At 44.0% G+C, this 27,902-nt stretch overlaps 1 protein-coding gene across 10 annotated transcripts in view; it reads right to left on the bottom strand.

Moving 5' to 3' along the window:
• The window catches only part of LOC106571902 (IQ motif and SEC7 domain-containing protein 1), a 197,755-nt gene that overhangs the window by 13,396 nt on the left and 156,457 nt on the right, over positions 1–27,902 (bottom strand). For 7 of the 10 annotated variants that reach the window (XM_014145442.3, XM_014145449.3, XM_014145443.3 and 4 more), the window contains 6 exons: positions 13,336–13,588; positions 11,334–12,613; positions 10,525–10,686; positions 9,306–9,428; positions 8,447–8,613; positions 7,437–7,576 (listed from right to left, as the gene is read on the bottom strand). In XM_014145442.3, the coding sequence (XP_014000917.1) occupies positions 7,437–7,576; positions 8,447–8,613; positions 9,306–9,428; positions 10,525–10,686; positions 11,334–12,613; positions 13,336–13,588 (2,125 nt within the window). Of the gene's footprint in view, positions 1–7,436; positions 7,577–8,446; positions 8,614–9,305; positions 9,429–10,524; positions 10,687–11,333; positions 12,614–13,335; positions 13,589–14,419; positions 19,967–22,641; positions 23,000–27,902 lie in introns of those variants that run through there. The other 3 variants (XM_014145446.3, XM_014145444.3, XM_045695921.2) reach the window with 3 other exon arrangements.

Below are 27,902 nucleotides of genomic sequence, written 5' to 3'. Positions count from 1 at the left end.
CAGTCAACTTAGTGTAAACCTCTGACCCACTGGAATTGTGATACAGTGAATTATAAGTGAAATAATCTGTCTGTAAACAATTGTTGGAAAAATGACTTGTGTCATGCACAAAGTATATGTCCTAACCGACTTGCCAAAACTATAGTTTCTTACCAAGACATTTGTGGAGTGGTTGATAAACGAGTTTTAATGACTCCAACCTAAGTGTATGTAAACTTCCGACTTCAACTGACTTCAACATCTCATACGTCATCTCATTGATGGGGTCATACAGATAATTCTCCCTCTAAAGCTGAACGGTTGCAGCATGGTCCAAGACATGTCTGTCTGTTTACGTCTGTACAAGCCACGAGCCATTTATGTGCAAGCAACCCTCATGGGAAACTCAAAGTTGGGACTCAGTATTCCAGTAATCCTGTCTGTGAGTCAGTAATGAGTTGAATGAAGTGGTTTAAACAACTGAGGTGAAAACAAGATCTCTAGCTCTACAATACCAGTGGGACAGATACAGTACATTATTGTAGAACGGAAGTCTAATTTGTTGTTTAATATCCAGGTACTTCACTGTACTGTCGGCCCTCTGAGGGTTTTGATACTGCCGTTTAGTGATGAGGGATCATTTTTCTTTGAGGTATACGGGGTTAATCACTCCTTTAAATTCCTGGGGTCACTGAGAATCTCAGGCTTTTTTTCCCTTCTACCTTTACATGACTGAAATGATGCAATCACCATTGCACTGCACACTGCCCTATCGTACCTGGACAAGAGAAATAACTATGTAAGAATACTGTTCATCGACTACAGCTCAGCCTTCAACACCATAGTACCCTCCAAGCTCATCACTAAGCTCAGGGCCCTGGGCCTTAACCCCTTCCTGTGCAACTGGGTCCTGGACTTCCTGACAGGCTGACCCCAAGTGGTGAAGGTTGGCCACAACACCTCCACCATACTGATCCTCAGGAGGGGCTGAGTACGCACCCCACAGGGGATGGGCTGAGTATGCACCCCACAGGGGTACATCCTCAGCCCCTCCTGTACTCCCTGTTCACCCATGACTGCGTGGCCATGAACGCCTCCAACTCAATCATCAAGTTTGTTGACGACAACAGTAGTAGGCTTGATTACCAACAATGACGAGACAGCATATAGGGAGGAGGTGAGAGCCCTGGCTGAGTGGTGCCAGGACAATAAACTCTCTGTCAACATCAACAGAACGAAGGTGCTGATTGTGGACTACAGGAGACAGCAGAGAGAGCACACCCTCATCCACAGGCCCGAAGTAGAAAGGGTCAAAAGCGTCAAGTTCGGCGTGAACTTCACTGACAACCTGAAATTCTTCATATAGAATGCTCAACAGCGGCTCTTCAAACTTGGCCCCTAAGACCCTCACAAACTTTTGAATCTTAGTCACTGTTCTAGCTGGCTAGCACCCGGTACTCTACCCTGAACCCTAGAGAATGCTGCCCTATGTACAAAGTAATTAAACACTGGTCACTTTAATAATGTTTACATACTGTTTTACCCACTTCATATGTACAGTGCATTCGGAAAGTATTCAGACCCCTTGACACTTTCCAAATGTTATGTTACACACTTATTTAGAAAAATATTTAAAAAACCATGTTTATCAATATGCACACAATACCCCATAACAACAAAGCGAAAACAGGTTTTTAGAAATGTTTGCAAATGAATAAAAAACATCAAACAGAAATACCTTATTTACATAAGTATTCAGACCTTTTGCTATGAGACTTGAAATTGAGCTCAGGAACATCCTGTTTCCATTGATCATCCTTGAGATGTTTCTACAACTTGATTGGAGTTAAATTCAATTGATTTGGAAAAGGCACACACCTGTTTAGATAAGGTCCCACAGTTGACAGTGCACGTCAGAGCAAAAACCAAGCCATGAGGTCGAAGGAATTGTCCGTAGAGCTCCGAGACAGGATTGTGTTGAGGTACAGCTCTGGGGAAGGGTACCAAAACATTTCTGCAGCATTGAAGGTCCCTAAGAACACAGTGGCCTCCATCATTCTTAAAATTGAAGACATTTGGAACCACTAAGACTCTTCCTAGAGATGGCTGCCCGGCCAAACTGAGCAATCGGGGGAGAAGGGGCTTGGTCAGGGAGGTGACCAAGAACCCAATGGTCACTCTGATAGAGCTTCAGACTTCCTCTGTGGAGATGGAGAACATTCCAGAAGGACAACAATCTCTGCAGCACTCAACCAATCAGGCCTTTATTGTAGATTGGCCAGACGGAAGCCACTCCTCAGTAAAAGGCACAACAGCCCGCTTGGAGTTTGCCAAGAGACACCTAAAGGACTCTCAGACCATGAGAAACAAGATTCTCTGGTCTGATGAAATCAAAATGTAACTCTTTGGCCTGAATGCCAAACGTCACGTCTGGAGAAAACCTTGCACCATCCCTACAGTGAAGCATGGTGGTGGCTGCATCATGGTGTGGGGATATTTTTCAGCGGCAGGGACTGGGAGACTAGTCAGGATAGAGGTAAAGATGAACGGAGCAAAGTACAGAGAGATACTTGATGAAAACCTGCTCCAGAGCACTCAGGATCTCAGACTGGGGCAAAGGTTCACCTTCCAAAAGGACAGCAACACTAAGGCAACACAACGCAGGCGTGGCTTCGGGACAAGTCTCAATGTCCTTGAGCGGGCCAGCCAGAGCCCGGACTTGAACCCGATTGAACATGTCTGGAGAGACCTGAAAATATCTGTGCAGTGACGCTCCCCATCCAACCTGACAGAGCTTGAGAGAATCTGCAGAGAAGAACGGGAGAAACTCCCCAAATACAGGTGTGCCAAGCTTGTGGCATCATACCCAAGGGTCTGAATACTTATGTAAATGTATTCATCCTATTATATGATTCTCACCAAATATATTGTCTTCTCACACGATTCAAACCCCACAATCAATAAACAGCGTATGAAGCTCTCGTAGTCTATAGATCACATATTGCAAACAAATAATCTGAACTAAAAACTCCACACATTTTGTAATTTCTGTGTGTCCTTAATGAGGTACAGCTCTGGAGAAGGTTACCAAAACATTTCTGCAGCATTGAAGGTCCCCAAGAACACAGTGGCCTCCATCATTCTTAAAATGTAAGAAAATCAATATCCAAAAACAGCAACAACAAAAGAACGATGCGAATCTGCACATCAATATCTTCTCTTTTTTGTGGCACCAATGTGAGGGGTGATGGCAGGGGAAACTGTTGCGATAATGGCAAGTGAACCTGGGGAGCTTTCGTTCACATTGTCCTATAAAACGGAACCGGACCGTGGAATTCAAGGGAACCGAACTCAGACCACCTCTCGAGATGGTCACAGTTCGGTACGCTTTGGGGGATCTTTTGAGGGGTCTAAGTTCCTTTGGAATTCACATAAATTGTCTGAAAGGGACAAAGTGTGAAAACACCCTTAAAGACTAACCAAGAAAGCCTCATAGCTCTAATCGCTGACAAATGTGATTCTAACATGTATTGACTCAGGGGTGTGAATACTTTTCATTTTCATTAAATGTACAAAAATGTCTAAAAACAAGTTTTTACTTTGTCATTATTGGGTATTGTGAGTAGATGGGTGAGAAAATGCATTTAATAAATTTTGAATTAAGGCTGTAACTCAACAAAATGTAGAATAAGTCAAGGGGTATGAATACTTTGAGGGCATTGTGATTACTGCTGTATAAACCTTTTCTATTCATATACTGTCCATAAGATATTTACACATCATTATATATATATATATATATATATATATATATATATATATATATATATATATATATATATATATATATATATATATATATATATATATATATATATATATATATATATATATATTACATTATATGTTTATATTTCGCTCTCTGACATTGCCCATTCTGATATTTCTTAAATATATATTTTTGGATGATGTGTCTATTGCTTTTTTTAAATGATTGTTAGGTATTACTGCACTGTTGGAACTTTAAACACAAGCATTTCGCTGCTCCTGCGATTACATCTGCAAATCTGTGTACACAAGCAATTCAATTTGATTTGTTGTTCTCCCTCTGTTTTTGCTCCTATATAGTAAGTGTAAGTAGGCTATGCCTTTTCACTATACTAAGTGTTATATTAGTGCAGTGGTACTCATTGCGCAAGCCCTTCATTTGCAGATTGCGGTGATTTTCCTATTTTCCATTCATAATACATAACAATGATACAATTTCAATTCAATGTGTTTAATGGAAGCCTGAATCACGTCATTGAATATACCTATTGCTTCCTGGACAGCAGATAGATGGCAGTATAGCGCAACTGTTGAACAGAAAGACCGAAATAGAACGCAACTGCTCAGCTACAGCGACTGACACATCTACTCCATTTAATTTTGCAGTCTGGTCGACATGGATCAATTTATTGTAAAAAAAGAAAGTAAATCTATTGACAAGGAAAATGAGGGGGAAGAGCTGGAGAACAACGTGACAGCTATGAACGAACAAACACCAGGAGAGCCAGGACAATCAGGAAGATGGCGGCGGGGAATTGCAACTAGCTAACGTAGCTCTGGTGACTAAGAGAAGGATACGGTCGATTCAAGAAGAACACAGAAAGTTCCAAGAGAAATGCATAGACAAGTATTTTTTTTGTTCTGCATAATAGGACTACCTCACTTTGTCTTATTTGCCAGAAGGCAGTCAATTGTTTTAAAGGCGCAAATTTAGAGCGACATTTCCATGCCCACTTTGACAAAACATATCCGCCACAAAGCAACCTCCAGAAATAACAAAATAGCGCAACTCAAAAGACAGCTCAAAGGACAACAACAAATGATGGACAGATCTAGCACTGTTGCAGAGAAAACGACAAGGCAACATATGAGATTGCTTGGATACTTGCGAGAAACAAGGCTCTCCTGAACATGGCTCTCTCGGGATATGCTGTCTGAGTCGGTACAGCCACCTGGATTCTTTGTGCATCGTGCCGACAGGAATAAACATCTCTCCGGGAAGAAGATGGGCGGGGGTGTATGTTTCATGATTAACGACTCATCGTGTAACAACAAGCCTTCCCTGTAGCTCAGTTGGTAGAGCATGGTGTTTGCAACGCCAGGGTTGTGGGTTCGATTCCCATGGGGGGCCAGCACAGGAAAAAATTTTTTATGAAATGTATGCATTCACTAGTGTAAGTCGCTCTGGATAAGAGCGTCTGCTAAATGACTAAAATGTCAAATGTAACATGCAGGAACTCAAGTCCTTTTGTTCACCTGACCTAGAATTCCTCAAACTGAAAGCGCGAATCACCACATTTAACCATGGAAAGGTGAATGGGAATATGGCCGAATCCAAACAGTGTAGTTATTCCCCCCACAAGGCAATCAAACAAGCAAAATGTCAGTATAGAGACAAAGTAGAGTCGCAATTCAACGGCTCAGACACGAGACGTATGTGGCAGGGTCTACAGACAATCACAGACTACAAAAGAAAAACCAGCCACGTCACGGACACCGACGTCTTGCTTCCAGATAAACTAAACACCTTCTTCGCCACAGACGCAGCCTGCTACCAAGGACTGTGGGCTCTCCTTCTCTGTGGCCTACATGAGTAAGACATTTAAACATGTTAACCCTCGCAAGGCTGCTGGCCCAGACGGCATCCCTAGACGCTTCCTCAGAGCATGCGCAGACTAGCTGGCTGGTGTGTTTACGGACATATTCAATCTCTCCCTATCCCAGACTGCTGTCCCCACATGCTTCAAGATGGCCACCATTGCTCCTGTACCCAAGAATGCAAACGTAACTGAACTAAATGACTATTGCCCTGTAGCACTCACTTCTGTCATCATGAAGTGCTTTGAGAGACTAGTCAAGGACCATATCACCTCCACCTTACCTGTCACCCTAGACCCACTTCAATTTGCTTACCACCCCAATAGGTCCACAGACAATGCAATCGCCATCACACTGCCCTATCCCATCTGGACAAGAGGAATACCTATGTAAGAATGCTGTTCATTGACTATAGCTCAGCATTCAACACCATAGTACCCTCCAAGCTCATCATTAAGCTTGAGGGCCTGGGTCTCAACCCCACCCTGTGCAATTGCAATTGGGTCCTGGACTTCCTGACGGCCGCCCCCAGGTGGTAAAGGTAGGAAACAACCGCTCCACTTCGCTGATCATCAACACTGGGGCCCCACAAGGTTGTGTGCTCAGCCCCCTCCTGTACTCCTTGTTCACCCATGACTGCGTGGCCATGCATGCCTCCTACTCAATCATCAAGTTTGCTGACGACACAACAGTAGTAGGCTTGATTACCAGCAATGACGAGACAGCCTACAGGGAGGTGGTGAGGGCACTCGGAATGTGGTGTCAGGAAAACAACGATCGTGGACTTCAGGAAACAGCAGAGGGAGCACCCCCCTATCCACATCAACAGGACAGCAGTGGAGAAGGTGGATAGTTAAGTTCCTCGGCGTACACATCACGGACAAACTGAAATGGTCCACCCACACAGACAGTGTGGTGAAGAAGATGCAACAGCGCCTCTTCAACCTCAGGAGGCTGGCTGAAGAAATTTGGCTTGTCACCTAAAACCCTCTAACTTTTACAAACGCATCACCGGAGGAAAACTACCTGCCCTCCAGGACACCTACAGCACCCGATGTCACAGGAAGGCCAAAAAGATCATCAATGACAACAACCACCTGAGCCACTACCTGTTCACCCCGCTATGATGCAGAAGGCAAGGTCAGTACATGTGCATCAAATCTGGGACCGAGAGACTGAAAAACAGCTTCTATCTCAAGGCCATCAGACTGTTAAACAGCCATCACTAACACAGAGAGGCTGCTGCCAACATACAGACTTGAAATCATTGGCCACTTTAATTAATGGATCACTAGTCACTTTAATAATGTTTACATAACTTACATTACTCATCTCATATGTATATACTGTATTTTATACCATCTATTGCATCTTGCCTGTGCCACTGTCATTGCTTGTCCATATATTTATATGTATATATTGTTATTCCATTCCTTTACTTAGATTTGTGTATATTAGGTAGTTGTTGTGGAATTGTTAGATTACATGTTAGATATTGCTGCACTGTCAGAACTAGAAGCACAAGCATTTCACTACACTCGCAATAACATCTGCTAACCATGTGTATGTGATTTGATTTGATAGAGTGTAAAGAAAAGGCCCAACACTCTCTCTCCACGGATAAATGTGTGTCTTTGGGCTGTATTTGACAAACCGCACGCCATCGTTAATCGAGGGGCTATGGAGTGACACATTTAATTAAGATGAGTCATGCCAGAGTAAACTCAAGGGCGTTTCAGGCATCTGCCTTGTATCAAGCACTATGCAAAAAGTGCTGTAGCAGAGTTTTAGGTAAGTTGTGTGCTCCTCACCGGTTTCTTCCCCACTATGAGTTTCTCCACCTTCTGAACCTGAGACACGTGGTCCTCGTTTGTCTTCAGCTCCCTCTTCCTGATCCTCTCATAGATTCCTACCAGAGTCTCCCTGGGGATGTCCTCCCCATCATCCACCCCTGGGGAGGAGAGGAGACAATGGTTACACACACACCCACAGACAGAGGCGCACACACACACACACAAAAGCAAGGACACAGCATGCACGCACGTGCGCACACACACTTTGTCTTTTTCATTTAGCGTGAGAATATGAATCCCTCTTATCCAATTACTTCTCCTTGTTTTACCATTACTGACACTCGTCACGATGGATGATGAATCAGCCCGCCATGCTTTACTTCTCAAATAAAATTTCAAATGCCAAGCAAAAAAACGACAAGTGGTTGACTGTGCCTCTATCACGCTGCTCACCCAAGAATAAGAATTGCTAATGTGATTGTGTGAAGGTGCAATGAATTAGTGTTAACACATTTCTATCAAGGTCATCGCTACCTCAAAACAGCCTCGACTCAAACACACAATCACAGCCTGCCCTTGTGAACTGCCAGACGCTGCCAGATATTGAAATGGAATTTTAACACACGCAACATGTGACAGCCTCTTCAGATAGGGAGGGTGACAGCAGCATGTTGATGATGAAAAATGTATTGTTTTCATCTGTGTGTGATGAAAATGTTGCTTTCGTGATTGAAATGCTAATCATGTAGCACAAATGAACCGGTTCCATTTGTGATTGCGTATTCTCTGCCCCACTTCTGTCCTGCTGAGCTGGATTGGATGTGTGTTTTCTTCTTTTAATCCAGATAGATAGCATTGTTACAGGTGTGCCTTGTTAACGCGGTGAAGAAATCACATTGTGAATGTCCTACACTCACTTGATGAAGTTTTTAGTTGATTTTTATAATTCTTTATTTTCTCTGAAATATGTAGAGGACAATGTCTCCATTTTGTCTTCAGAAACCCCGACACCCCTCTCTCTCTCTCACCTCGGAGGTTCTTGACGAAGTCCTCCAGCTTCATCTTTCTCTCTGGCTTGACGTTGGGGCTGTACATGTCTGTGTTGAGGAGGATGATGGCGAAGGCCAGGATGAAGATGGTGTCAGGGTTCCGGAACTGTCGCACTACCGTGGGGTTACAGATACAGTAGCGTTGGCTGGAATACAAAACAACAGGAAAGGGAGATGACATCACATGTCAGAGGTGAAAAGAGGCTTTTGACATAGAGAGCCATCATTGAATGCATTTGAATATAAAACCGGATTTTGTCCACACAATGGCAACATTTGTCTTATTGACTTGCTGGTGAAAATTTGTAAAGCAAGCATACAATGCATCACATGATGGTCAATAACTGTCAACATTGTGTGTGTACCGTGTCATCATTATTGCTGCATTGCGTGAGGAACTGTCCTATTTACTCAAGCAAAAGTAATTGAAGCACCAAGTCCCTCTACGCATTAATAAGTCATTTAGCCAACACGGTGTTGTGAGCAAAGTCAGCAGTGACTTGCATTTCCAAGACATTGGTCAACATTTGCATTACATTTGAAAACGTAACGCAAAAGAGTGAAGAACTATTAGGTCACTCGTAAGAGAGAAAACTTTATCTGAAACTAATGTGCAGTACTTGCAGTATAGTATTTTGGTTGATGTTGATTACGCTGTTATAATTTTTAAATGCTAATACTGACCTGTAGTAAGTATCCTCTTGGCCAAACCGGTCTACGTGAATAGCCCCTCATCCTCAGTCTACATGTGTGCTTATATGCCCCCCCCCCCCCCCCCATCCTAACGAGGCTGTCTACCTAGTATATGCTTCTCTGACCTGTCTATCGGTTGGCTCACCTGTAGGCTTCGATGAGGCGCTCCACCTTCTGGGCCTCTCCCTGGACCCGGATGTGGTTCTGGAACTTTCTCAGTGCCTCGTCCAGCTCCATTGACGAGAAATCCATCTCATCCACCACACAACTGGAACACACAAGCAACCAACCAATGAATTCACTAACCAACAAATATGTAATTGATTTGTATAGTATTTAATGTTGGAATCCTTAATTGAAACAATAAGAAAGCAGTCACCCCCACCTGTGTTTTGGTCAAAAACTGAGGGATGGGCCTGGAGAAATGTAACCACTCTCACATTCAAAGCGAGCGCCAGGACTGACCATCCATGATATACAAATTAAACCATGTTTAGAGGCTATACAAGTGTTTGTTTACATTTACTTTGTTTACAAACAGTGTAAACATACGCTTCAAGAATCAATGGGTATATGTCATTAATTAAGACCAAAAATTGATGTGGAAACTAAGGATTCCAGCTTTAACAGCAAGTTCAGTAAATTCCGATATGATATTAATATTAATACTTCCATATTGGTGCCCATCTCTAGTTCAAATCTACACGTGGAAAAGTGGTTATTACAAAAGTCCATCTCATTCACTACCCAGCTGAAATGCGCAGATCAGAGGGGCATTCTGCACCCAGCAGTTCAAGATTTGTCAAAATCTGATAGGGAACCACCTACATGAAGCACATTTGAGAGAGGTCAAGCAGATTGTTGAGAGAAGCAAGGCCACAGATTTTTATGTATTTATTTTACCTTTATTTAACAAGCAAGTCAGTTAAGATCAAATTCTTATTTTCAATGACAGCCTAGAGTGGATTAACTGCCTTGTTCAGGGCCAGAACAACAGATTTGTACCTTGTCAGCTCGGGGATTTGAACTGGCAACCTTTCGGTTATTAGCCCAACACTCTAACCACTAGGCTACCCTGCCGCCCCAGATATACAAAGTTCGGCCATCTTACTTTGAGATGTAGAATGTTAATGGGCACAATGTTGGCACCAACTGTTCCAAGACAATTACCTCCCAGTTAGGATATAAATTAAGAGCGGTGAATGCAAAGATGGCTTGCTGAACTTGGAACAGTACATCTATTGTTCTGGCCTGGCCTACAGTATAATGCTATCTGTGCAAGGCACTGTGATCCCCCAATCAATGTTTTTTTGATAGACAATAACAAGTGTCACATGACCTGGCCTTTAAAAATTAGTACTCACTCCAGGACGTCTCTGTTGAACTGTTTCTGACGGTTGCCCAGGAACTCTCCAATCATCTGCCTGCTCAGGCCCTTCCTCTGAAGCAGGAAGTGAGCCACACCCACAGGCGTGTCCGGGACGAACCCTCTCTCAGTCAAGTACTGGACGCCTTTCTCTGGCTTCCTGCAGACACACAAGAAAGAAGGGTTCGTGTTTATATTGAAGCAGAGACAGACACAATGAGACTGACACCAAAGGTGACCCTACTGAAAAAGTCTAGCATGACATCAAAATAAGGCCTTTTTGAAGCAGGTGTGTCCTTATGCGACCTATCCAGTCATTTTACAGAGCCAAGTGTGGTGTTTGATTCTGTGACTGATAGGAAGTGGCCACAATAGGAACAGGGTGGTTAATATTTAATAAGGGCACAGAAAATGGAGCGACTCTGTCTGGCTGTATGTAGTAGAAGATAAACGGATGGACTGTAAAACTGCATCTGTCTGAATTTCTCATCTACAGAATATCAGTCCTATAAAAGTAGACCTATGAGTCTACAAAGAGTTTACACGAATGCACAAATATATACCTTAGCCTATAGTCCTACCTTATACAAATTGTACGCATTTTTTCCATTTCATAGGACTTGTCTTTAACCCTGCTAATTTACTTGAATTAGACTGATTGCCTTATATTGTGTGGCCCAAATACAATTCTGATAACTGTAAATAGGTCACCTCGGTTTCTCTATAAGAACCCCTCTGCTCATTTACCCTTAATTACACCAATCAGTGGACAACCACGTTAGCACTCAGTCAGAGCTGAGCACCTACTTGTTGAAGAGGTTCAGGCCGATGCGGTAGTGCCTCTTGCGGATCACATCGTTGCTGAAGACGGGCGAGTCCCAGCTGTTGCGTGTCTCTTTGTGGTATGTCTGCTTGCAGAGTGTCTGCTCCCTCAGGCTGTCCCTGGATGACTCAGAGCTGCAATTGATGGTGTCATTGGAGTTAGACGTGCTGTTGATGCTGTCGTTATCCCCGTCCGAGAAGTCAGACTCAGACTTGCTCTGCCGGTTGGCAGAGCCGTTGATGGCCAGGTGGCTTTCCAGCGCCCGGTGGCGGAGGGGCGCCTTGTCGTCCCTGGAGGGCGCCCGCGGGGGTGGGCCATGAGAGATGTGTTTGGGGCTAGCCTTGGAGGACGCCACGATGTGGCTGCCCCCGTGAGGCTCGTAGACGGGCGGCCGTTTGACGGAGCTGCGGTCAGAGCGGTCACTGTGTTCGGCGGAGCTGTCGCTGGGCGGCTCGATGGTCAGCAGGGGGAGGTGGTCCACCCTGAGCCGCTGCTCCTGGCACTCCAGCGAAGGGGTGCTGCGACAGCTGGTGTCTGTGTCACGGCCCTCATCTTTGGTGTCCAGGGGCCAGTACTCCTGGGAGGAGTTGGCTGAGTGCAGGCGTAGGTCTGACTCAATGCTGGAGGGCTGGTCACCTGACCCCCGCGATAGCCCCATAGAGGGAGACAGCTCCTCCTCATCAATAAACAGAGTCACATCGCTGTAGGACGCCATCATGTCCTCTCGCATGCGTCCCGCCACCCCGCGGTGAGGCTTCACCTGATAGGCCACCTCCCTCTCTACCTCGGGGCAGCCCATGGCCTCAGGGTCAAGACCCTCGTCGCCCTGCAGGCTGCGGCAGTTCAAGGCGTCATCAATGGACTCGGCCAGAGACTTCACCTGCCTGGAGAAGGCGTCCTCCAACTCCGTGATGGCGTCCGTCAGGTCGTTCTGGGAAGCAGGGTGAGACGCCATGTTGGCCTGGTGGTGGACCTCCATGTCCCCGCACTCGGACTGTACCAAGGCCAGGGGGGTGCCGTCGTCTGTCAGGGACACCTGTTTCCCCTCAAAGTAGGAGCTGTGGACTTTCTCAGGGCCCTCGAAGGAGAACTGCATCCTCATGTTGGACAGAACGATGCGTCGGGACATGCGGTTCTCAGACATAGAACTCCTGAGACGCTCAAAGTTTTTGTTCATCTGGTACTGGCGGAAGGCTGTCTGGATGGTGCGGGCCGCATGCCGGGTTATGAAGCGTCCTCCATATTTACGCTCCAGCATCTCCACCTGACGGACAGAGGAGAACAGATTATCACAACTTCTTGATTATAGGATAATGATTATATTTGACAAATGATGAACAAAGCTCAAACACTTGTGGGACTGAATTGATCTTTCCAGGGAAAGATGTCTATAATTTCTTAGTAATACAAATTTCAAGGAAATTTTTTTACGAGCAGAGAACCTGGGACGAGCAGAGAACCTGTAGCAAAGCAATGCCATAGTTTTATTTTCTTCTCAAAGGGATCTGTAGATGTTAGTGTGTGTAGTGTGGTCATTGACAGAGGTTCAGTAAGGGAAATGTTATTTTGTCTAAAAAATAAAGGGAGTTTTAGTGAGACCAAGGTCTCTTTTGCAAGGAATCCCTGCATCTTACAATTACACAACAAATTACACAGAAAATATAAAAAAAACACACTCATGAAAAACATTCCTCAGCAAAGAGGTCCTCAATCAACACTGAGTTGTCCGAAAGGCACCAATACATCCATTTGTAGGGAACTCATAAGATAGTTTCTTTGCACTCCATGTATGGAACAAAAAGCTGTTTTCCCTAAGTCTGTAGTAACAGACAGAATTTCCAGAGTTCGCCATCCTTGTGATCTGGTTTGGTAACTCAAATTTTATGGGTAAGTAAAGACGTCAGGTAATGTGGGAGTTTTTGCAAAATGGCTTCATAAGTCTATATAGGACATATATAGGGTGGGTCTGAAACAGTGATACCCTACCTGTTTGTCCTGGAGGTCAGCGGAGAGCTCATAGCCCTCGGAGAGCGAGCGGGAGCGTTTGATGGCCTCCTCCTCGGCCTGCTTGCGAAGGATGGACTGCGAGTGCTGGAGCTTGGGCCTGCGGGGGGGCCGCTGGGGGCCCGGCTGCACGCCGTGGCCGTAGAGGGGGCCCTCGAAGCGGTCCGGGCTTATCACTGGGCCCCTGTAGCTTGCTCCACCGTCACTCTCACTGGGCCGCGCATCCCCCTCCACACTGCAATGACACAGAGAAAGAGATACACAGCTAGTCTACTGCAATGACACAGCAAGAAATACAGTTAGTATTTCAACACTATCCACACTGCAATGATACAGAGAAAAAAAAGTCACTCAAAGCTTTCATAGCCTGCCTGTGCTCTTCCACTGCTCTCTCAATAGTCATCCCATACTGACACTCATTGAGTAGGCATCTCATCCATTACTACACTAGAACCTATTAAGTACAGTAATCACCACCAACATTGACCATTCAGTAGTCTTTTGGCACTGTCATTCTTTCATAGTGTGTATAATTACTTTAAACACTGTGCTGCGGAATAAGTTCAGGAAATGTCTACGAATCAAGTAACCACGGCATGAATTCCAACTAAGCTGTGGATGTCTAAATGAAAACAGCCAAAGGAAACAGTGAGGGTTGAAGTCCGTGTTCCTGTGTGTTTAGAAACTTCACTAAAGAGTCAATAGTTGGTGGTAGAGCAGCATTCAGCAATAACACGACTCACACGAGTAAATACTGCAGTCATTTCTCAGAAGTGCTGATACTATCTTTCCTAGACACAGCCTACATCAGCTTCTCAACACTGCGCTGATTAAAAGTGCATGTAAGTGGGTCTGCCTTGATTACTATTTGAAATATGACTGTAACAGCCCTATTCATTTTCTAACATGTCACCAACCCAATCTCTATGAATAAATTCAACACAGTCAGGATATTGATAAGGATGTAATCACACGGCAGTAAGAACCAAGTAGAGCATCAACAAAACTAACCAGAGCAACCCAACCCTTCAACCCAGCATATAGTCAAACAGGAGAGGGTACTCACTCACTCTTACGTTCAACAGTGGAAGACTGCTTCCTCACACGCAGAGACATCCTGTTCTCGATGAACTGCCAACTCTTCCTCCATGCCTTGTCCACCATGTTGAAGATTTGAGTACACACTCACAGCAGCTCCTCCAGGAAACTCAGTCTGCACCAGGCAGTTCAAAGTTCAACCAGTGACCAATGACAGTTACATCATGTTTGGCATATAGGAGCCTCACTTCTACTAAAGTGAGTCCAATATATATTCCAAAGTCCAGTTGGAGTGCACGGTGACAAGGTAAACATATCAAACGTTAACAATCATTTGGAACCGAATTAAACTAAAAACGATTCAATGAGTCAACGTGGAAGTGTGTATGGGAGGCTTCACAATCTCCTGTCTTAACTCTTGTCATGGGTGCTTTCACTTTAACACAAAATGTGTTGTGGTTTGAATAGTGACTTCACCTGTTAGTATACACCTGACACACCCCTTGTTTCTTAGGTACATAAAACTACTGCCCTCCTCATACAGGAGACTGCCAACTACAGAGTTATAGCCAGGAGGATTTGTTTCTGGATGTACACTACAAATAAGGAAATTCATCTTCAAGTTGCAATACAAACTACAGCCAGTGTGGCTTTTAGCAATGCCTTTTCCAATTTCCATTATATGCTAAATGAGAAATAGGGATACTGTACAAATGTTTATAGAAATTGATATTCAGACTATTTGACTCATCTTACACCACACCCAAAAGTACCAAACAAGGTTGATTCTCTATAACAAGTGACCTACAAACAGATGTCAGAGTCACAGCTGACGACAGTGTCAATCCCCTGACCATGACCACAGTGTATTTCCAGCCTTATAGTGGGACGTCGTGACTTTTAAAGTCTAACCACAGTAACTGTATTGAATATTCACGACACACCCTTCTGCATCCCAAATATATACTGACGCCATGTTTACACCCACAGTAAAGGTTTAGTAGGCCCTCCAACTGCCTGATTAAAATGTAGTGGCCTTCTGACTGATAGATGGGCACTAGCACTACTAACGTACGCATACGACAGCTAAGGAGTCACAGGGGTTAACACATGAGAGGCATCGAGGAAACGGCCAAAGCCACTCCAGCTTCAATGCAGCTCAATCAGTTTAAAACTTCTGTGAAAGGGACACATTATGCTTTCTGAGGCCTTTGTATTCGTTTTAGACATTCAACTGCCTCTCACCCAAACAGCGGAGTGTGATTTCTGTAAACATGTTGGTGGACGTGGCACTACAGCAGACAGCCAGGCTGCCACCTGGGACGTGGAGGAATTAGCTGAATACAGACACAGAATAGTGAACTACTGCAAAAACTAGGGTCCTGCAGTGAAATTTAAAGTGACGGTTATGTATGTATTAGGGCTGTCCCCCCCCGACCAAGAGTCGTCCTGTTCTTTTGACCAATCGATTGGTCGAAATGTTTAAACTTATTGTTTCATAAGAGAACCCGATGGTCACACTGTGTTAAAAAAAATGACAGCGAGTGCCTGTGTGAGAGCATTGTCTCGCTCTCCTCCCTACTGCAGCGAAAAGGCAACACAGCACAGCAAGTGTTTATTGCGCTGTCCGTGCTGAAGCTGCAACATCAATTTAGCCATTTCTTTTTTTACTTGTTTCTGACTGAAAAGTTCTGTTACCGAACTCACTCATTTGTTTAGGAAAAACATTCCTTATTCCCTCAACCCTTGCTCTCTTTATGTGAAACATCTAAGCATCGCATGCATGTGATCAGTAGGGCCTGACCTATAGCTGATCATAATCACATCGATAAATTGGTTATAACAAACTCCAAACACAGTAAAAGTGACAGCAAAATGGATGCAGAGGAAGTGAAAAATAAACTTGAAACGGGCGTATGTTTACTGGTTGCTCAGGAGGGAAAGGGGGAGTCAGATCTGCAGAAGACATTTGACTGAGTTGTGAAAGCTACTGGAGATCAAGAAAAAGGAGGGCATAGGAGCAAGCGTTGCGTGAGTATTGTGTGCCAAATAGTTGCTGTTAGATTACAATATTTTTTTTCTGACCATTTGGAACAGTGTAAACACTAAGTAAGTGGAGCAGAGAGTCTGTTCTAACTGAAAAAATGATATATAAAGCCTTTATTACAGCAGACTAAAAACAGTTGCAAAACAAATGCTTGATTGCATTTCAAAGCATTAAGGTCTGGTATGCTGTGTGATGGCATGAACGAATGAATGATTGATACAGTAGCCTATATATTGAAATATAGGCCCAAGTCAGTTACAGTATAAAGACTAAACAGGATGCGCTCTTAGGCCTACAGCTCGATGGTGGTTATACAAGGCTGCTATACAACGCCTACTAATGATAATGACATTAGTTATTATTATAATGATGACCATAATAATAATTGTAATAACAAAAAGAAGGAGATCAAGAAAAAGGAAGGTATAGGAGCTACAGCTGCGTGCATATTATGTGTGACAAACAAGTTCTGTTAGATTACAATATTATTTTTCTGCCTGTTTGGAACAGTGTAAACAACACTAAATAAATTATAAGTAATACCAGTCCGTTGTCATGAAAAAAATGTGTAAAGCCTTCATTACAGCATAGTAAAGATAAAAAAACTGCAGAATCTGGGAAATTGCTGCATCTGCCATTTTGCCATTGCATGAGGCTTGGTGCTCACGGAATCAGTAGGCAATTAAACAAACACTCAAACAGTCAACAGAAACATATTTACAGTCTTATTGCTGTAAATATATATGGATGATTTATAAAGTCAGGCACATTTAACAGTTAGGCTATTGATTATAGACCTAATGAAGTTTCTCTTCAATTTTCTTAGACAATTAGGCTAAGGCAAGGGCTGTTTCCTCATTTCTGCTGTTGCCTCCCACGCATTGATTCAATCCCAATATTCTGGTTAACTTTGCTATTGTGCACATAGCAACATAGGGAAAGGCACCAATTCTACAGCCCACTGAATATTATGTTTCAGAACTGCATTTAACACGGGAGAAAGCACATTTGTTATAAAATAATATTAGATTCATTAGTGTTGCACAATTATTTCGACATAATATAACCATATATAATTTCAGTATGACGTCTTACAGTGATGGACTGTGCCATCCCATCCCCGTGGCCTCCGCAATGGATTAGTCCACTGAGACAGGCGCGACTAAGACAGGTGTGTTGTGCACCATGAAAAAAAGAAATTTCCTCGACTAAAGAAATCTCAGTTGTTCAACAGCCTATCGACCATACAATTGACCCGTTGACTAAATGGGGTCAGCCATAGTATGTATCATGTTGTTATACGTTGTCTGCATTTACAATTTACGCCCAGCAAAAATAAATTGTCCCTTGGGGGATAAATAGGCTACACCTTATCAAGTTGAACTGAATGTTGTGAGTTGAATGAATTGAATGTATAAATAACTCACTGTCACAGCAAGACAGTACTGTAAGACATAAATCGTAGTTCTACTCCATCCACAGCTTTCTTTCCCACCAATTTTTCAACAGACTATATCAGAGTAAATTCCTGTGACAGTTTAAGTGGATCACATTAAGTCCCCCTTTCTCGCCAACTCCCTGTTCTTTTGGGTTGAGACACAGAGGGTTACATAAGGGCATGGTGACACGGGCTACCTTGACAGTAAGCGAATGCTAACCGCCTCCCTTGGAACATTAGATACACACATAGTGTATAGTATCTAGACCATTTAGAGCTGCAGACAGCTAGCTACAACTACAATACACACAGAGGCCCATTTACTGCATGCAGCACCAACACAAAACCCAGTGTGACAGAGGGAAATCACACTTCTTGCATAATCGCCGTGGGGACGAGTGTCCCCGACCATCTGTCATGGCAAACTGTGTGACGATGCATCCTTCCCTGGAGTGAGAGGCAAGCGCACCTAGCATGCTGCCACAGTACCACCAGAGACCAGCAATAACAATGCTTTATATTAATTTCAGGGGAATATTGGAAGTGGTGGTTTATTTGGCATAACAGACTACACCAAACCGAATAAACATAGCTTTTACATCTGAATTGCTTGCTGTTTGGGGTTTTAGGGTGGGTTTCTGTATAAGCACTTTGTGACAGCTGCTGACGTAGAAAGGGCTTCATAAATACATTTAATCATAAAGTCCCTGAACCGTGCTATAGTGAACCTCTTGCTGTATGATGTTGGCTGTTTTTCACATAAACAAATACTTATTTTTCCTGATCCTGTGTGAAATAAGCTTTCCTACAGAGATTTAGAACCTGTTTTCTTTAAGCTAGTGTAAGAGCTTTCGGGGGTTTGTTCTTCATTGTGTCAGGCCATGTAAGATAGTAGCTAAGTGGACATGGTTGCTTTATAGTGCACGATTCCCTCTCCTCTACTGCGCTGGCCCTTTCCATGGAATACTGAAGTCACTCACCAGCATTCTTTACCTCACCCTCTCCTTCTCCACTTCTCCAGCTCCATCCATCACCCATTCTCCCTCTGCTTTTATTCTCCCACTTCAGCCACCAAAATGGTGTAATGTAAGTAAGAAGAGAAAGAAGGCGAGAGAAAGAGACTCCAAGTGATGTCCTGCTGTTCTCTTCTGTCAGGTCAGTTGTTCATGACGGCAGGAAAAGAACCGGGGGGGGAAAAAACGGAAGGAAGAAACAGCAGTGTATTAGTGAGCAGATGTTTCATTTTGCAGTGAAGGGTAAAAAGAAGTGAGCGAGAGGAGGAGAGGAAAGCAGGGCTTCAGATGACGTCGCTCCAGGGGAGAGCTTTTAAGAACGACACATCTACAGACTCCACTTGGTTATTTGAGTTATGACTACAAATCCACTGTCCTTCTCAGCCAATCAGATACAATGGGGATTAACAAAGCACCAAAAAGAAAGGTAAAGAAAGGTAATGAATAAAGTAATATAAGAAACACCTCCCCCCAAAAAAGAGATTCAAATTGCTTTCCCCATCACTTTAAAGAAAGTTTGACTTGTCTTTTATTATATTAGCAAACTAGAAGCAGCAATGGTGGTCTAAGATCCTCCTGCCAGACCTAAAGCCGCCTAGCTCTCTGCCTGGTCTGGGTCTGGAAGGACTGGAGGAGTGCGTCAACTCAGCTGGTAGGGATTTTCAGTTGGGGGCCTAGAGGTGGGTCTTCCTTCTCTCCCTCCCCTCCTGGTAAACATGCATAGGCTTCAGCGTATTCCATCACACAGTCCAGAGGGAGAAAAATTCCCGCCACCCTGGAAAAGAGGAGTCACATCCGCGGAGGTTCTGGGAATAGCAGACTGTTATTATGTGCAGGTTGGAGTTTTTGGCGCAAGGTGAGTTCCAGTGTAGCACATACCTTTGAAACACAATTTGATTCCCATTCAAAACCCTATTTTCCCTAATCCTAAACCCAGCCCTAAACCTAACTTTAACCACAAAATCTAACCTTAAACTTTAACCCCTAATCCAAATTCTAACCTTAAACCCCCTACAAATAGCCTTGTGGGGAGACCCCTCTGGGGACTAACAAAGTGTCTCCAGTTGGTCAAATGTTTGTTAGTTTACTACTCTTGTATAGTTAAACACGTCCACACACACACACACACACACACACACACACACACACACACACACACACACACACACACACACACACACACACACACACACACACACACACACACACACGCGCACACACACACACACACACACACACCTTATTCCTTCACTCATGTGTGACAGTCTGTGTTTTCTCATCAACTGTGAAATATGTTTAGCTTGCTGTATGGCAGAATGTCACTCCCTTTCTCATTTAGCCTTTGGTACTCTAAAAGAAACAATGAGGGAAAAAAACCTCACCACAAGTCAGTTGAGTCAATTATTAACTTAATGTGGCATTACAGTCCCTAACCCACACCCATCACCCATCACCCTAACACCACAAGGAGTGAGTCCTCTCCAGTAGACCACCAGCACGTTCTCCAAACACAAAAAAACCCCAGATGTTTTCTCTCTCTACCGCCAGCCAGTAACTCAGAGAGCTCATAAATACAAATGCAAACAGTGGACGACAAAGACGCAGATGTGTAGGAATGTTTCGGAGGTCAAAGTTCAAGCAGACAACACAGCAACCATCTAAAGTAGTGCAAGCACAGTGTTAGAAAAAAACCCAATGCTGTCTGAACAACACTCCGATACATTACTCCTTTCAGGTCCAAGAATCATGTTAGTGGGGATCTTTTTAAATAACTCACAAAGGAGAGCTAGTACACAGAACCAGATTGGAATTTACAGTGTAGTACAGCTGGAAACTAGCTAGCTGTGCCGGCCAAGTTAACTGACGGGATCATTAGGAGAGTTTCCGCTAGACGTTATGTAGTCGACATCATCACAGTCGTGATTACAAACTACTGATATTTTGACTTCTCAATTTGAACTGTTAACTAATTCAGTTACAGTGGTTGTGCTAGCAGGAACGTTGGCACACAGTCTCAGGAGTAAGGAATGACTGTCTAGACAGAACACCAGTACCACGTAGTCTCTGGGACAAACGGTCTCATCTGGTCTGCAGAAACATTGATACCCACCACAATTCTGTCGCAACGCTATTGTCTAGGAATGAATCATGCTTCTACTGTAAATAGTTTTAGCCTGGAATCATCACTGTGGAGCTTACTGTATGTCTAGGCCTCACACTGTCAATTTAACCTATATCTAGCTCCACAAAGGTCAGATGAAATGTCGGTCTGAGCCACTGTTATTAATGGCTATGACAGGGTCAATGCAGTCATCCCTAACCATCCACAAATGTACAGCACAGAGATGCTAATACTACTGTGAGGAAAAATCGAATCCAATTGTATTCGTCACCTACACAGTTTACAGCAGGTATAAAAGGTGCAGCAAAACACTTGTGTGTTATTTTACCTCAACGTTGAGGGAGCTAACCCAAATCAATAAAAAAATGTGTCAAATAAATGAGAAGTACCTTCCCTAGCGATGGTCACCCATGTCCATCAGTGTTGCCAACCCACCTCTGCCAAATAGGCACGTGGTATTAACGTCATGAGGTGCTATTATACAAATGATTGTGTACAGGCACATAAGGTGGTACAATCATATATACTAGTCATGCGAGCCCCATTCATTCATCATCGTGAAGCATTCTTTTTCTTGTCTATGCATTACTTTCCATTGTAAGTGAATAAGTCCAGCGTTCCGCATCAACGACTCTCGCCTGATTGATTTACTGATTATGGGGTTGATTAATGAAGCACATTATTCATATTATTAAGAAATCCACTCTGTATTAAATCAACAGTCAGATATTAACAGGCACAGCAGGAATGCAGTAAAAATAAAAAAAAACGAGAGACCCTTTTTGAAAGAGTGTCGACTTGGCTCGCCGGAGGCGTGTCATCCACAGAAAACTCATTCAGTCACTATGGAAGTCAAACAAAAAGCACAAAGCAATGCCCATATAGGCTGCTACAGTCCAGTCCTCACCCCCACCAACACACAGGCCCAGTCAGACCTGGTGCTGGCTGGCTTCTGTCTGAACCTGAGCCTGACAGTTCTCATGTGTCTCTCTAGTGGCGATGCTAACAGCCAGGCTGTCATTCTCTCAGTAATGAATAATTAAATGAGCCGCCGCGCCACACTCAGCACCTGCCCTTGACGATCCAGCCAATAGAGAACAGCACTGGAATGGTCCTCAACACATGAGGATGGGCAGACAAACAGTGCACATACATGTCAATTACACTGGCGCTATACTGTAGCAGTATTGTCGTAACACATTCAGTAAAGTTATTATAATCTATTCAGGTATGCAAAGACGCCAAGTGAGAGCGGTCTATTTTGATAAAAGAAGAGCAGATATCAAAACGGCATACCCAAACATCCTCTGCATGCAATTCCATTAAGTGGGAGCACAGAATTCATTAGCGTGACCCTGCTATCACTACTGCAAGATATCTACCTTGGCTCATGTAATGTGGATATGCTATGCACGTCACTAGAATAGCACTCTGTTCAGCATGTCATACACATATCAGAGCGTGCATACAGAGATTGTTGTACACACACAAGCACGCAGACACACGAAAACACATTTCTGTTTATGAAACATTTTCCCCTATCGCAAGTCATGATAACCTTACCCAATGACAAAGTGTACAGACGAACAGCTCAGACAGTACACCCACCCACCATACCACCCTGCCTTACCAGCTGTCCAGCTCCAGCTCCAGTAAGGACTGGGTCTTCTCGGAGTTACAGTGCAAACACCACATGTTGGCTAGCAGTCGCAAGACGAGGCATTACCAGCCCACTCTACCAGTCCCCATTACTGCCTACGGATCCCTCTCAGATGGACACAGTCCCATCGCTTAGCTCTCTGGGTGTAGCTTCACGTTAGCAGCAAATATTCCCATTGCTTGGCCTTCTCAAGACAGCTCCCTATGGATGTATGGCAGGTAGGTGGCTAGCAGGGACTGCTAAGTGGCAGTCAGTATAGCCACTGATGGAGCTCTCTCTCTCTGTCTCCCCCTCTACCTCTCTCTCCCTCCCTGTGTGGGCTGTTTTCACTGGCCTGTTAGCAGTATGGAGGGGGGCGGGAGCAGGGAAGGGGGTGTGCTCTGTAGCTAGGCAGAGGAAAGGGGATGGAATTCCTCCAGCAGCACGCTAATGGCATAAGGGGAGAATACAAATTACCCTGGGACCAAGGAGGATAGAAGAAGTCATTCAGTCATGCTATCTGAGTAAAAAAAAAAACATGAAAGAGGCTGGGATGGAGGGAGAGAGGATGGGCGAATAGGGGGAAAGAGCAAGAGGCAGAGAGAGGAGGGCTGAAGTAGGGAGAGATGGTAGAGATAAAGGGAGAGAGATGGTAGAGAGAGAGAAGTGAAAGAAGTTAGTCCATGGTCAGCCCAGTGGAGGAATGTAAGTGGGAAGAGAGGAGCTGGCCGACGCAGAGAGAGCAAGCAGTGGAAGCACCTCTATTAATAGAGCCTTTCAGGGTCCTGCAGAATGTTGGGATATATACAACAAGAGGAAAAAGAGGGAGAGAGGGCTTTCTAAGTGTGAATTTAGCAGCCCTCCTCTCTCTATACATCCCTAATGCAATCCTAACTGCAATCCCATAGGACATAAGAGCTAGTGTACAGTCCCCTAGCCTTTCTGTATCTATACCCCTCTCTATTTCTCTATTTTTGTCTTCAACCCTCTCTCATCCCCTATTCTTTTCATCTTCCTGTTTTAAGATGTCTCTTCGGCATTCTTTGTAATGTCTGTATTCAGTTCTCTCATGCTCTATCATGGATGGAAGATAATGGAGCAGCACATAGAATGTCTCCCATTGCACCATAATGGCTTAGTTAACCAAGTGTGTCAGTCAGACATGAGCTGCAGTAATACATTACCTGCTCGAGGTGCTGTGCTCTCTAGGCTCTTTAGGATTGACAGGACAGGGCCAGAGAACAATTACCCCTCTGAGAGAACGGGTTGGGGCACATGGGGGGACTAGGCCAAACTGCCCCCCCAGTCAGGGATATTTTGGGGGGGATAATGACAACAGGTACCGGAAAAATAGGAAGAATGGTTCCCAGATGGGTCAGGTTTACAATCTCTGACGCGCTTGTCTCAGGAGGAAGGTGGTGATGTCCTCTAATTACAAGCCTGGACCCTGGGCCTCCCCGTGGAGAACATTTTTGCTTCCTTTGACCCCTTTTCCCATCTGGGACATCAAACAGAAGATTGAGAGAGAGACACAGAGAGGGATGGAGTCAGAGACCAACAGAGAGAGAGAAATAGAAGGAAAAACACAAGGAACAAAATGTGAATATTTTACCGTGTGTCTGTGAGCTGAGCTGAGCGCCGGGTGCGGAAGATAAAGGTTATAGAGACAGCAGACGGCTGTGCCGCTGCGGCAGGAGGAAGGCAGACCGACTAAGAATCTATTTCAGATGGAGATGACTGAGACCCAGACCCTAGTGCTGCTGTACAGCTGTCGACACATTGTACAGCAGCAGAGACACGACTAGACTTACAGGAATCACCTGTCAAGGCAGTCTTTCCACTGCTTAGAAGTCCCGTTTAGTTCCGACCGACAGTAAACAAAACACCCACACTAAGGAGAAAAACGGTTTCAAAAACCCACAACATCTTAAAACGTCCTTCAATCAAATTTAAAGGCTCATTATTTTGTAATTCAGATGCGTTAGGAAACCTGAGGGGAGAGCATCTAAGCGTTCACCAGCCATTTCAAATGAGTCCTGATGAGTCCTGAATATTATCAAAGCCCCGTGGGCTGCGGTGGCAGTCAAAACTTTGTTGTTTCATCACAAGGGATGAATAAATAAACTCTATCCCTGCTGACATTTGTTTCGAAACAAGACGTGAATAGATATGAGTGGAGGATTTCATTACAGTCTGGTACAGTGTTGAGATGGGCAGCTGCATAATCAAAGGGCACTTCGATTCGTTAGCAATGATTACAAGGTCTGGAGAATATCACTTTTCTTATGGTCGATTAACATTTTGGAGTTTTACATGCAAGTACAGGCATATAATGCAAGTACAGGCTAATTTTATCTGTGTAAGGAAGACGTACTGTTTGAAGAAAAGCTTGTGATGTCTGTCTACAAGTAATCTGGAGATCAGGATTTTCTCAGTATTTGGCTAGAGATCAAAAATCAATTCTTGGACCTCTATTATTTCTAGTTTAGATTAATGAGCTGCATAAAAAAAAATCCTGTTTTCTGATGACAAGTGTATTTTCCCCCACAGCAATCTTATCTCACTAAATACACTAAGCCAAACACACATCCTAGCACCGTTAAACTTGGGAACAAGAAAAGTCTTGATTTTTAAACACTGAACACACCCTCTGTATCTACATCCTCCATCTCGCTCTCACTCGCTCTCGTTCTCTCTCTGTATACAGTATGTGTGGAAAACCTTCTATATCCCCTCTGCCCTATCCAAGCGTCTGCACGGCTCTTTCCATGGGAATGATGTCATGGTTGGGAATTCCAACAGGAGGCCCTTTCTTTGCTCATAAAAACCCCTATTTTCCCCAACTCACTGCACATGGCCTCCCTGCATTTCAGCTCATACTCCATCACACTCTCCTGTCCCCTTTTCCCTGCCTCTCCTGGCCTTGGCAAGAGCCATAGTAGATCGGGGACATCTCCACTGCATGGCATATAAGTTTTAGCTTCACAGATCATTTCCATATTTCAGTCTAGCAAGAAAAGCACTTCATGAAGAATATTGAGTTATGAAAGTCTTACATTCAGAAAAGGAAACGAAAATATGAATGAAAATGGAAAATGGGCATCTGCTACAGTACTGCAGATTCCTAAGACCTCAAGTGTTTTTCCATTGAAGCGATAGCTAGTTTCCTGGAGACCCACTCAAAATAGTTTTTTTATTGTATATGAAAGAGTTGTGCTGTGCAACGCTGTCTACATGATGTCATGCACCATTTATCATATCTGCTTTTGCAAGCCAAAGCCGGTAAGCGCTGCACCAGAAATGGAAAAGAAAACGAAAAGTCGGGCTCTCGGCCCTGTCTGGAAGCAATTAGCTTGGCGATGTCATTGTTTGATACTGCAGCGGTTTAACAGAGAAGTAGGGGGCCGGGATATTTGGAGTGAATAGTAAGCAACTCGTTAAAAGTAAAAACGAACACAGTTTTCCCGTTAACTCTTGGGGGGGGGGGGGGGGGTTCCTGTGTCTAACAGGGAGCTGGAAACAAATGTATAAATGGGCTGGACTGACAGTAATGAAAGGATATGAGGTGTTGCTCATCATATCAAATTCTGTCTGGCAGCAAAGCTGGAACAGATGTGTTGCCTCTGGGATCCTCAAGGAACCATCCAAGATCATCAGACATCAACTAGTGATGTCTGAAGGTCTTAAGAACGTGTCTCTACATCCGTTAGTAATGCCTGAGCTCTCTAAGTTTAGATTAGGGGGAATTTGTCTGTCATGTTGTAATAGCACCAAAGAATGGAGACAGTATACTGTATACGTGAAAGTAAGCTAAATATATGGGCTGCTTTTCTTCCTTCCGTCTCTCACTGCAGCAAAACAACAATTAGCGTGCATCAATTAACCCTCCTGTTGTGTTCGTTTCATGTTAATTCATTCTGTGTTCCCGGTCCAAAATGACCACCCCATTATAGCCGTGTCTTTTCGACAAGGGTATAAGGCCATCTCCCGTCCTACTCTTGGCAAATCTGACCATGACTCCATTTTGCTCCTCCCCACCGACAAATAAAGACTCCAGAGGGATGTTCCAGTGGTCAGGTCTGTACCACGCTGGTCTGACCAATCAGAATCCATGCTCCAAAACTGTTTTGATCACATGGCAGCCTTGTCTGGAAACTGAAGGAGTATAGTTAAACAGTACAAATACAACCTACGCAGATCGATGAATCAATCAATCAAATGTATTTATAAAACCCTTCTTACATCAGCTGATGTCAAAGTGCTGTACAGAAACCCAGCCTAAAACCCCAAACAGCAAGCAATGCAGGTGTAGAAGCATGAAGATGGCGAGACACAAGTATAGGGACAAAGTGGAGGAGCAATTCAGCGGGTCAGACACAAGGTGTATGTGACAGGGGCTTCTAATGATCACGGATTATAAACAGAAAGCCAGTCACATTCTGGACAGCAACGCAGCCTTACCGGATGAGTTAACACCTTTTTCTCAAAATTCAAGCAAACTACTCTGAGCTGCCGAGGAGAGCCCCTGATGACAAGGAGGGCTATGCCCTTACGTTCTCCATGGAGGATGTACAGTTGAAGTCAGAAGTATACATACACTTAGGTTGGAGTCATTAAAACTCGTTTTTCAACCACTCCACATATTTCTTGTTAACAAACTATAGTTTAATTAAGCAAGTCGGTTAGGACATCTACTTTGTGCATGACACATGACATTTTTCCAACAATTGTTTACAGACAGATTATTTCACTTATAATTCACTGTATCACAATTCCAGTGGGCCAGAAGTTTACATACACTAAGTTGACTGTGCCTTTAATTAAACAGCTTGGAAAATTGCAGAAAATGATGTCATGGCTGTGGATGTATTTCAAGGCCTACCTTCAAACTCAGTGCCTCTTTGCTTGACATCATGAGAAAATCAAAAGAAATCCACAAGTCTGGTTCATCATTGGGAGCAATTTCCAAATGCCTGAAGGTACCATGTTCATCTGTACAAACAATATTACGCAAGTATAAACACCATGGGACCACGCAGCCGTCATACCGCTCAGGAAGAAGACACATTCTGTCTCCTAGAGATGAACGTACAGTGGAGCGAAAAGTGCAAATCAATCCCAGAACAACAGCAAAGGATCTTGTGAAGATGCTGGAGGAAACGGGTACAAAAGTATCTATATCCACAGTAAAATGAGTCCTATAGCGACATAACCTGAAAGGCCGCTCAGCAAGGAAGAGGCCACTGCTCCAA

Source organism: Salmo salar, chromosome 15, assembly GCF_965601325.2.
Source record: "Salmo salar chromosome 15, fSalSal1, whole genome shotgun sequence".
Classification (NCBI taxonomy): Eukaryota; Metazoa; Chordata; class Actinopteri; order Salmoniformes; family Salmonidae; genus Salmo; species Salmo salar.
The sequence above is the reverse complement of the archived record's forward strand: the minus strand, read 5'-3'. Positions and strand labels throughout refer to the sequence as shown.